Source organism: Phyllobates terribilis, unplaced genomic scaffold, assembly GCF_046119375.1.
Source record: "Phyllobates terribilis strain yellow unplaced genomic scaffold, ASM4611937v1 Scaffold_9__5_contigs__length_417890890, whole genome shotgun sequence".
Taxonomy (NCBI): Eukaryota; Metazoa; Chordata; class Amphibia; order Anura; family Dendrobatidae; genus Phyllobates; species Phyllobates terribilis.
The window spans coordinates 204769851-204782583 of NW_027362769.1; the positions used below are offsets into that span (position 1 = coordinate 204769851).

The window sequence follows — 12733 nt, forward strand, 5'->3', positions numbered from 1 at the left end:
CCAATTTGAACAGTACTGGTAGAAATCAGGACAGCAATGGATGAGCTATTGCATGAGGAAAGACAGAAGATTGGGGAAAAGCCATCTTCCTTCTCCCTTGAAGTGCAATGCTGCACATCGGGCCAAGCTGTTCGACATTAGACTGAGTGATGTTTGCCCTTGCGGTGGCTCCTTTCGATGCATACCCTGCTGGTCATTAAATTCCCAAAGGAATTGGGTGAAATTAGCAGAAGTGGTCCTCCAAATGCTCATGAATAAATCATGTGGTGCGCAGCTTGTGTTGTGCTTTCTACAGGCAGATCAGCAGGTGGATTGAGTTACATTTAACATTGCCACCCCTGCTTTCTAGCTCCCTGCTTCACTTAACACTTCTGAAAATCAATATAAGTCCCTATAGATTTTCCAAATGTCCATCAAGACCAAAGGAGCAAAATTAAGCTTATCCACTAGGATCAATCCAAAAATGGTCCTCTGATGTGTCTGAGAAGATGACGTTGGCGACGTCTGTTATCTTAGTCCTCCGCTGATCTCCATAAAGAAAGGGCTGAAAAGGGTATACCAAAGATTAGTGAGACCATTTTAATTTTCATGTACCCTATTAAAGAAATCCGAGTCAATAGAAGATGCCCTCTATCCAGGAATCTTATCTCCAGGACCGGGTGGAAAGTGTTTACACAGAGCATCGGTCACTCTGTAGGACCTGTCTAGTTCTGTATTACACAGACAACAATGAATCTAAGGGGGAATGTTTCTCCTTGTGGAGAGTGCTAAGTTGGCATAGGGAGACATGTAGGCCATGCAATGCTGCTCTGGGGATTTTAAATATGCAAATACCCCTTCAAGGAGGAAGAGGACTTGAACTCTAGCACCATCTATTGGATGTAGCAAACCTAAAAGTCAATATCAATCCCTTAACGAGCCTTGCCACATGACTTAGCATAAGAAGCCAAATCAGACACTCCATTTTCAGACACATGTTTCAGGGCGTTTGCCCATCATCAGTGCACAGCAGCAGATCTGATTTGCCCAAGTCATGTGGCAAGACTTGATAAAGGGTCGATATTGACTTTTAGAACTGCTACTTCCATTAGGTTGCGCTAAAGTTCAAGTCCTCTTCTTCTCACTCATCATCAAATTAGACTGTAGTTGTATGATTGCACTGAGGGTCTGATCACTGTGACTTCCACTGATATTGTGAATAAGGGTAGAAAATTTCCCTATGTGAATGGATTGGTAGTGCCCATGATTGACCTGCACTCTATCCACTTTCTATACAGTCATGGCCAAAAGTATTGAGAATGAGACAAATAGTAATTTTTCCAAAGTTTACTGCTTCATTTTTTGTAATGGCAATTTGCATATACTCCTGAATGTCAAAGAGTGATCAGCTTAACAGCAATTACTGTACTTGCAAAGTCAATATTTGCCCAGAAAATGAACTTTAACCCCCAAAACACATTTCAACATCATTGCAGTCCTGCCTTAAAAGGAGCAGCTAACATCGTTTTAGTGATTGATCCATTAACACAGGTGTGGGTGTTGATGAGGACAGGGCTGGCGATCAATCAGTCATGATTAAGTAAGAATGACATCGCTGGACACTTTAAAAGGAGGCTGGTTCTTGGTATCATTGTTTCTCTTCAGTTAACCATGGTTATCTCTAAAGAAACACGTGCAGCCATCATTGCACTGCACAAAAATGGCCTAACAGGGAAGAGTATCGCAGCTACAAAGATTGCACCTCAGTCAACAATCTATCGCATCATCAAGAACTTCAAGGAGAGAGCTTCCATTATTGTCAAAAAGGCTCCAGGGCGCCCAAGAAAGACCAGCAAGCGCCAGGACCGTATCTTAAAACTGTTTCAGCTGCGGGATCGGACTACCAGCAGTGCCGAGCTTGCTCAGGAATGGCAGCAGGCTGGTGTGAGTGCTTCTGCACGCACTGTGAGGCGGAGACTCTTTGAGCAAGGGCTGGCTTTAAGGAGGGCAGCAAAGAAGCCACTTCTCTCCAGAAAAAAACATCAGGGACCGACTGATATTCTGCAAAAGGTACAGGGAGTGGGCTGCTGAGGACTGGGGCAAAGTCATTTTCTCTGATGAATCCCCTTTTCGATTGTTTGGGACATCTGGAAAACAGCTTATTCGGAGAAGAAGAGGTGAGCGCTACCACCAGTCTTGTCTCATGCCAACTGTAAAGCATCCTGAAACCATTCATGTGTGGGGTTGCTTCTCAGCCAAGGGAATCGGCTCACAGTCTTGCCTAAAAGCACAGCCATGAATAAAGAATGGTACCAGAATGTCCTCCAAGAGCAACTTCTCCCAACCATCCAAGAGCAGTTTGGCGCCCAACAATGCCTTTTCCAGCATGATGGAGCACCTTGCCATAAAGCAAAGGTGATAACTAAATGGCTCATGGTACAAAACATAGAGATTTTGGGTCCATGGCCTGGAAACTCCCCAGATCTTAATCCCATTGAGAACTTGTGGTCAATCATCAAGAGACGGGTGGACAAACAAAAACCAACAAATTCTGGCAAAATGCAAGCATTGATTATGCAAGAATGGACTGCTATCAGTCAGGATTTGGTCCAAAAGTTGATTGAGAGCATGCCAGGGAGAATTACAGAGGTCTTGAAGAAGAAGGGGCAACACTGCAAATATTGACTTTGCTGCATTAACTCATTCTAACTGTCAATATAACCTATTGGTACTCATAATATGATTGCAATTATATTTCTGTATGTGATATAAACAACAGACAAACACTAATAAAAACCAGAGGCCAGCAGATCATGTGAAAATATAATTTTGGTGTCATTCTCAAAACTTTTGGCCATGACTGTAGGACTGATAGTTCGGCAATATCCACTAGTTCCATACAAGTGAATGAAGAATGCATGCCCAGTGATCCTACTTTGGTTCACAGGATTTGTGATAAATGTATTTAGTGGGAAAACCCTTTTGCGTCAACAGTTCCATTTAACCAACACTGAAAAGATCATGAAACCTATGATTTAGAGATGTTTTCTTGATGGTCTTCAGCAGAGATAGGTGATCCATCTGCATCTCATTATAGGCTTCTGTAGCAGTGATTCATTTCAACGCTCAGCTTGGCTTTTTTGTATGAAATTTAATTAAAAAGACCCAATTATATTAAAACAATAATCAGCATGATGGAATGAAGTGTAATTCTGCTGTACTGTCTGGTCAAAGGTTGATCTGGAGGATGGATGGGACCCCTTAGAGACCTCTAGGACCCTGCCCTGCTGAGAAATCCATGCATTAGAGTAATTGTGTTACTTTTTCCAATAGTCTTTCATGATACTTCTGCATATTAAGTATACGAGTTTTGATGTAATACATGGAGACTTCCATACTATGCAGAATAGTAGAGAAAGGACTCTCTTGTAGTAGAAATAAATGGCCGTGCATCTAAAATTTGCCATAAATGGCTACCATTTTTCTCCGAAGAACAGATGCCTTCTTGGCCCACGTTTCCTTTTTCGTATTGAAGATTGGATTGTAAATACTACAGCGGTCTCTATCCTATGCGAGGCCCAATTAATACTTATGGCGTTGGGTTTTCTTGTGGTTTCTGTGATATTTCATGGCAAGAATAGGGGCGAAGGTTAATCATGGTTTTATAGTGTCATTGTAAGCTAGTGTGAACATAGTCTAATATCTGCATTAATGAGATGTGGAGAAAACTAGTGACAGGCTCTGTTCACACCACAGTGTCATCGATGGGCTTCTACAGACCCTACATATGCCAAAATCATCCTTTTCGCACACCATCAGACTGTACCATTTTTTCCCCCAGTGTATTGAAGATTGTGGATGACTCTGCTACCAGTCACATGGGAGATCTTCTGGATCCCATTCGTGGTGTTAAGAGTCTCAACTGGAAGCTACTTATTCTTACTTTTTGCTCCTTATTGTCTTGTAATACAGTACTTGTGTTGAAATGAGAATTTGACTAGTGGCATTAGAAAAAGCTGGCTGCTTTCATCCAGAAACAGTGCCACTACTGTCCATAGGTTACATTGTCCCGCTCTCTTCCTGTCTTTGGGGCGGTGCATGGACCCACCGCTCACTACACTGCGAGTGCGCTGATATCGCTCCCCCTGCTCTACGACTGCAGCATAGCGAGCAGGATGTCGGTCGTGGAGCAGTGATTACTGTACGCTCACAATGAATGTTCACAGTCCCGGTGTTGCCCAAAGGACTGGAAACGAGTGGCTGCAGGGAGAATATAACTTTACTTCCTCCCTGCAGTCGCACTTCCAATTAGACTACTGTACATGTTTACCACTATGACTGCAGGTAAATAGTGTTTTTGTTGTTTTGCAGACAGCTCTTTTTGGCCCTCAATTTGAGTCATGTGGATCTTCTCTTCTTTTAGTATGACAGTGACATTATAGTTTTGAGTCTAGGTTCAGTCTCTATATTTGTTAAGAAAAACAGGTGATATCTTTGGATGGGATCTGCCCTATTTTTGGCAAGAAAAAGGTGGACCTAAAGCAGTTATCCGGGACTTTTATATTGATGGTCCATCCTTAGGGCGCAGTCAGATGGTCGTATAAATTGGACCAAGATCATAACTCAATGCATGGACTGGTCTGTGGTTCTCACGACCAGAGCATGACAGCTGTATAGAAATACATGAAGCTGTCACGCTTGGGTCGGTACAGTCGCCGGCCAGTCTGTGCATTACAGTCCAATCTTGTTGCAATTTACACAGCCGCCTTACTGCGCCCTAAAAACCAAACCAGAATCTGAATTGTAGACACTTGACTGCGCCCTTAGGGATAGGTCAGCAATATCTTTTGGAGGTGCGACACCCGGGACTTTCGTCATTCAGCTGTTCCGATGCCAGCGACGACCGAACATGCTCAATTGCAGAGCTGCTTGAAGTTTTTTTGGACAAAAATTATAGGGAAAAAGCACCAAAAGGAATATTGGGTTCCATCTTTTGTTAAAATTACTGTGATATATTTGAAGTTCAAAAATATGCTTTTTTTTTTCCCTTCCTTTTTCCAGTCTACAGTGGACATCATAGGCGTCCGTCCGCTCAGAAAAAGTCCATGCTTCTTGTTTTTTTTGTTGTTTTTTTGTGTGCTGGGAGACGTGTGGGGTAGAGATGACGGAGTGGGTGACTTTGTCCTAAAATTAAAAACTTTTAACTTCTCACTGACTAGACTTGTGTCTGGCAGATTGGGGAGCAGGGCTGTTTATTCTCTCTACATCTGTTTCAGCACTTCTGGGTAAAGATTACATTTGGAGTGAAAACAAAAAATGCCTAAATCAGGAAAAGGATGTGAGGCTCACAAGACTGGCTTTCTGCTTTTTTCATTATCTCTTTAATTCCTTGTCCTGCTATGTCTTACAAATCTACTACTGATTTCTCTGTGGAAATCATTATACTTTGCCACATGTCTGGATGTCTATAATCCACAGGGACATATATGTTGTTGCTGTATTAAGAATGTAATAGAAGGGAGAAACGGGCTCCCCCGATATAGACTTTTTTAAAGGGGTTTTCTGACGTTAATAAATTGCTTTAGTCAGTTAAATAGCATGAAAATAAGTATCTTTGCAATTGACTTGCTTTCTCTACCTGTTATTCTCCTGATATGAGGGCTTTTATCTTGCATAGTGTACAGCTTTTTTCCATTGAGCTTGGTCACCAGAGCCTGGCCGAGCATGCTCAGTAGCTACATTCCAGGATAGGAGTTAAATCCTAATATCCCAGCCACCTCTCTCCAGTCCATTGATTTCTATACAGCAGTTAGCTGCTCACCTCTCAGTTCTTGACATGCTGCTGTTCGAAATTTAGCAAAATCACCATCCCCAACCATGGATGGTTTCCAGAGCAGTTTTTATTACTGCTCTCACTTTCACTAGCAATATACATGTTCAGATGTCTTGTAAATACAGTAATAGCAGTATAGACTCCAAACCAACCACTGACAGCTGAATGTGTTACAGCAGAACGTGTGCTGAGCTTTATAGTTCTACTTATACTACAGCTCACAACTGTCACTCAAAGATTGCCCGCCCTGCTAGGAACCAAGAAGTAAGGAGGCTGCAAAGTTTTGAGCTGCTCAAAAGACAACTTGAGAGTAACCCATTTAAGATGATCCCCCTCAACCAAAATTTGATTGTATTGTGGAGATTCATGATTCTCATAAGCGAAAAGAGCAGAGTTGGAGCTAGCTTCATTACCTTGTGTAGGTTAGCATAAAAGGCATGTATTTGTACCTATATGTTCAGGGAAGGAAGGATTAGGCATGTTGGATTTCATCATGTCCAATCTTTTTATTACCACAGAATAAATCTCATTGTCAAAGGTATCTGACAGCAACTATTCTTCTCCCTCTTTTCAGAAGACATACACGCTTGGTCAGTGAGTGTGCTGAGGGACAAACCAACAGTATTTAAAGTGTATAGGATAGGTACCTTGAATTTTTTGGGGGAATTTTTTGGCAGTGATATTTACAAAGGTAGAAAATTGACAACAGACCAAATCCATCCATTTTACTTCTTTTCCCTATATATATCTTATGGGTATCTGACAGCTCCAATGGCAATCCAATTTATATATGGTGTGGAAGGCTGCAGAAATTTGAGGCTAAAATTCTGCTGCTGATTTCCTCAAGGATGGCAACAGATTTGTGCCTTAAAGTCTTTATAATTTGCTTAAAATTATTTATACTGCCTCCATTGTTTTTAAGTAATTTTACAACTTGGAAAAGAGATTTCAGTTTTTTTATTTTTTTTTTTTTATTCGGCTTTTAATAGTGTGTGAAAAGACACATTTTTGCTATCTCATGAATACTTTACGTCCTCGGGAGCAGCACATTATTGGAAATCAATACAATACACATCCCTCAGGAAGCAAACAGATTAGATGTTCTCTTTTATGAGGAGCAGGACACTTGGGTTTGCTAGCGTTGGTCTTGTTAATAGGCTTGATGTATATCCCTGCAACAGGTGGGAGCAATGAATATATATTTGGATCTATAATGTACAGTTTTTCCCACTGCATCAGGTTTTGGTACATAAGATTAAAGGGAATCCTTTGCCAGGTGTATTCTTCCTAATCTGGGGACAGCATAAAAAGGGGACAGATACCTTGATTCCAGCACTGCGTTTTTTGCTGTAATTTTGATAAGATCACTGCTTTGTCTCTGTGATGAGCTCTGGATAACCCCACCAGTGCCAGTATTAACAGCCACAGACTGATAGCGCCCAATCTGTGCGTGGATAGGTTATGAATATGGATGACTACATAGTATTAGTAGAGCTGCGGTAGATAATACTGTGTTTTGTCAAAACTACAGCAAGAAGCCTAAATGATCCATTGTCAGAATCGGAGCTTTTGCCCTCTACTTTATGCCGCTTTCAGATGAGCAATATTAACCTTGTGATAGGTCCTCTTTAACCATTTAACTGCAGTCCCGATAATGGCTGTAGGACTTAATGGCGCTATATAAGTGAGTACAATAAAATAAAAATAAATTCCTGAATAGATGGCAAATGTTACTTGTATTGGATGTAATATAAAACCTATAAATATGACACATGATCAACTGTAAAAAAAAACCATTTATTTAAGTAGAAAAATCACAGAAAAATAAATTATACAAAGAGGAAAAATATCCAGAGAAATGGGCGTCTGAGGGCAGGCAGAGAAATTATTAAATATCAAAATATATACAAGACACAGTACCTAATGCTAGCCTAGAATCAAAGTGATTCAATCATAAAGGGATAATACTCAAATGTAAAGTGCATAGTGCAATAGATATACTCCCAAGTAAATATACATATATATAAGTAATAAACTCATAAAGATGAGACAATAGGGTAGAAGCAGCGGCTAGATAAAAGGATATGTCAAAGAAATATATCACAATATGAATAATGTAAATAGATAATGAACTACCTGTGAGTCCCTCAGAGTCCACACAGATCCGACGCGCGTTTCGCCGTTGGCTTTAACCTGGTTATATCTATTGCACTATGCACTTCACATTTGAGTATTATCCCTTTATGATTGAATCACTTTTATTCTAGGCTAGCATTAGGTACTGTGTCTTGTATATATTTTGATATTTAATAATTTCTCTGCCTGCCCTCAGACGCCCATTTCTCTGGATATTTTTCCTCTTTATATAATTTATTTTTTTGTGATTTTTCTACTTAAATAAATGTTTTTTTTACAGTTGATCATGTGTCATATTTATAGGTTTTATAGATATTGAGGGACACGTAGTCACCAGCATATTGCTATTTTTGGATTTATTTGTATTGGATGTAAGAAAACATTATAGTAAAGGATTGATGTTAACGCAGAAATCATATTAGTCTCTCTTGCTAGTAGTAAAGATAGGCAGCACTGTTAAAAAAAAAAAAAAAACAACCAAAGAAAAAAGTGTGCCCGGAACAAAGTAATCAAATATCTGTGTATAAAAGTCATATTTTATTTACACACATAATTTAAGAACAATGGGCACAGACAAATACCAATTACAGACAAAAAGACTAGAATTGGTGAAACGCGCGTCGGGTGTTTGGTGGGTGAACTCATTATGGAATATAGTTATTTAATCTTTGATAAACAGTCCTGTTGTTGTCTGTTGGGAAATACTTCTATTTTTTAGGCTTTTATGTCTATGCTTATGAAGTGAAACAATTTCCCCCATGTGCTACGTATCTAATTATTTCTTTGTTCCTGGCTCACTTTTTTCTTTGGTTGTTTTGTATTCTAGTGCCCTATGGGGACACAATATATACTAGTTTGGGTTACAAATCTTTGGTAACACTGTTACAATAGTCAAATCAGTGTGCTCAGTGGTTCATGCCTTCAAAGTGGGCAGAGCCGCTGAGCTCCGTTATTGGCTGCAGCGCTGTCAATGTGATGTCAGACACCAGGAGCAGAAGTAGAGGCCCAGGCAGGGAAGCAAAGCGCAGAGTGTGTTTTTGTTTTGTTTTCTTCTTTTAAACTTACTGCAGCTGAGGGACTTGAGTTTTCCAAAATGAGAATCCCCCTTACAGATATAGGGTTTAATCTGCAGGTAAATGGCATTACAATGATGTCCACCTGCCTTACTTTTAAGTACATCTACTGGGAGAACCTGAACTTATTTCCTCCCAGGAGCCGCCAGCTGTCAGTCTTGGGGCATGCATGAAGCGATTACAGTCTGTGGATGAATGCTGTGAATACTATGGATTGTGACTGTAAGCACACCCTGACACTTTGATTGACAACTCGCAGTGCAGTGCATCTGTGTAGAGCAAGCTGTCAATTACAATGCTGGGGCGTCCTTACAGCAGTTGCTCACCGTATGGCGAGTGGTGATGTGAGCGGTGACTGCAGCCATCCCGCGAACACCCCCATGACTGAAAGCAGGTAGCTTTCTGGAGGAATTAACATTTTCATGCTATTTACCTGGGGATTAACCCAATATCTGAAGTTTAAATAGCATTTTACCAGGTGACCGATTCACTTTAAAGGGAATCTGTCAGCAGGTTTTTGCTATGTAATCTGAAGACAGCATGAGGTAGTGGTTAAAACACAGATTTCAGCGATCCCTCTTTTATCAAGCTCAGTGGTTTTGTTTGCTTACAATGATTGTTTTAGCACCAGTAGCTTATCATTGCTGGGACGAACTGGTGTGTGAGCCTGGTCCGACACGCCCCCTCCTGTGATAAGCAGCTCACTGTCTACAGACATTGTATATGGAGTGGGTGGGGTTAGCTTTCTCAGCTCTGCTGCATTGCTAAATCTAAAAGCCCTGATTGTGTGAGAACGGCTGCACCCAGTAATCTAAGTGATACATCGTTGAATTGAGCTTCTCTTTGACTAGATCAGACTGCTCTCAGATGAGGTAGCTAAAACCTGCTGACAGATTCCCTTTAAGGATTCACAATTTCCTTACAATGTTTATGCTCCGTCTTAGAAGACATGATTGAAAATAATCCGTCCATGGGCATTATGTGGGAATTCTGTAGGAGATGTAGGGTTTCCTGCTTGGTTTCCAGCATTCAGGGCATGTGGTGATGCCTCGCAGAAGGGCTGTACATAGTCACTCCTAGGTGTATAATGTCATTTTCTCTTCCAAGATATCCTCCAACTACAAGATCTGTAATAACATTATTCTGTAATGACGTTAAGACATGGATAATGGATTCATAAATACCATAAGTCTCTGACCTGTCAACCAAAAAGAGATAAAGCTGAAAACTGAGCGCAGTCTCCTAAACTGGAATCCAATTTACCGTAGGAATAATGCTGTAAACTGGAGAAGCAACATGAAGCTCCTCCACAGCTATGAATCCATGATTGCTCTCCTAGACTGCAAGCCTTGTAAAAAGCGCTCGTAATGCTCATCAAACAAGGGCTGAAGAACCCCAGGTTCTCCAGATGGATTTGGTGATGGAGCAATGGGCAGAGAAGCATGAGTTTGCACAGCTTTTGAACACCCATGCTTACAAGTCACGCTCTTGGTCTGCGTCTCCATTGGCTGCTTAATTTGCTGTCATCTTCACTGTCGTGTCCAGACATCGTCTGTTTGTTCCAGGCTTGCATCCGCTTTCTCTGTAATTCTGAAATGTTCACTTCTCTTAAATTTTGTTTTTTTTCCTTACAAAATATTGAAAGTTATGGATGGCAGCATGCATATAGCCAGTCGGTTCTCAGCGGTAGAAATGGTTAAACCGTATCTCCTCCTCGTCCTTAAAATCTGAAATGTAAAACAGGTGGAAGCTATTTTTGTCGGCCAGCGTTAGAGGTTTTCTGCAATAAGTATGCCCCAGCTAATTGAGATTGTATGACTTCATTCCAGCACACCATCTTTGCTCGGCCTTTTCTCTTCGGGGATCGCTCCTGGAGTCGGTCCAGAGCTCGTCTTAACATTTGGTCACGCACAGTAGAAGACTTCAGTCTCGATGTGCCCTGTAATGTAATCAGGGATTTTCTCTAAGAAGGAATTCTATATTAAATATATGAAATAATGGCAGACCCTTTGGGAAATTTCTAAAGACCATTTTTTTTCCCCCGGATATGTAAGTTTTTTAAAATTTATATCCCCCCCCTCTGTTTCGAGAGAGACTCGAGTAAGTAATGAGAATGTGCTGGATAAATGAAAGCACGTGTTCTTACATAAAGGACAACTCTATAAGTAAAGAAAGGGGGCTAGGTCTCCTCCACATGTCCTGGAAGTGAAGAGGTTAGATCTGGAGGTTCTTGTGCAGCGCGGCCATTTGTAGACTGGCTTCTTAATGGCGCCATCTTTGTGTTCTCCAGGAGGAAGAGTGAAGACGTGGAAGCGCAGATGGTTCATCTTGACTGATAATTGCCTGTATTACTTTGAGTACACAACGGTGAGTAGATCTGGTATCTTGACTAACTTTGATAATTTTAAGTTTCTTTGCACACTAAAAATTGGTTCATCCCAGGAGCCAAATCTAATCAAAGTGGTCGCCCAGTACATATCCAGCTATAGGCACTGACAGATATATGGGTAGCTCTACGAATGAAAGTGGCACTTTACCGACAAGGGAATGGCTTACACAATACTTGTGTATATCGGAAATGTGGTCATCCAAATTATGAGGACTTGGGCTACGCACTGGACCTTAAATTTACTACTGTGGTCTAGTTTACAAATCTACAACTTAAGTCTATTTTGTCCAGTCATATGTAAAGAGGTTGTCCACTACTTTTGTATTGATTGCCTAGATCATCAGTATCAGATCGGAGGTTGTACGACACCCGGCACCCCGCTGATCAGCTGTTCCCAGTGTGGTGGCAGCCCGATCTGATCAGTTTCAGAACAGCACAGCTCTGTCCTCTATTGCACATCCACCTTATTGGAAGGAATATGCGTGCGTCTGCAGTACACCAATGTGGCCACTGTACAGATGATGGAGCTGTGCTGTTCCACTCTGCAACTGATCACAGCCAGCACGGAAACTGCTGATTGGTGGGTGTGCCGGGTGTCGCACCCCCACCGATCTGATATCAATGACCTATCCTAAAGATAGAACATCAATATAAAAGTAGTGGACAACCCTTTTAAAGGTGGTTCACAGGTATATAATATTAATAATCTATCCTTAGCATAGGTCATCATTATCAGATCGGTGGGGGTCCCACCAATCAGCTTTTATTAGTGCTGGATGTAAATAGTGTATAGTGCTGGGAGCACAGCTCTGTATAGCGGCCACTGCCAGATGCTGCAGCTCAGCTCTTATTCCCTGAAATGAAAAGTCTGCAGTCTTTCTATGTGGCTTCTGAATTGTGACTTTGTACATTGCATACACTGCCATGATTCCCCTGCGTTTTGCATGCGGGTGGGTGGTCATCTGACCACATGTGTGATTTCCGTATTTGCTGTCATGTAATGACTAGTCTCACTGGGCTTCTCCCAATAGAAGAGAAGCCAGATGAGTCTTAAGGGACACTATGCAAATAGCACACATGAGCACCGACCCGCGTGCGGAATATGGAGGAATCGGGACGGTGTATGCATCGCAGTGTCACAATTCAGCACTCTACAGCTGCATAAAGTGACTGCAGACTTTTCATTTCAGCCTGGACAACCCCTTTAAATAGGAGCTGAGCTGCAGTTCTCATGAGCAGCCACTATACGTTGAATGGAGCTCTTCCAGCTTTGTACACTGCTTACATGGGGCTACAGACACCGCTAATAACAGCAGATAGGTG

At 41.4% G+C, this 12733-nt stretch overlaps 1 protein-coding gene across 1 annotated transcript in view; it reads left to right on the forward strand.

Annotated features, from left to right (window-relative positions):
- The window catches only part of LOC141161998 (cytohesin-3), a 114485-nt gene that overhangs the window by 92919 nt on the left and 8833 nt on the right, over positions 1-12733 (forward strand). The window contains exon 10 of the mRNA XM_073647601.1: positions 11312-11388. Within this exon, the coding sequence (XP_073503702.1) occupies positions 11312-11388 (77 nt within the window). The remainder of the gene's footprint in view (positions 1-11311; positions 11389-12733) is intronic.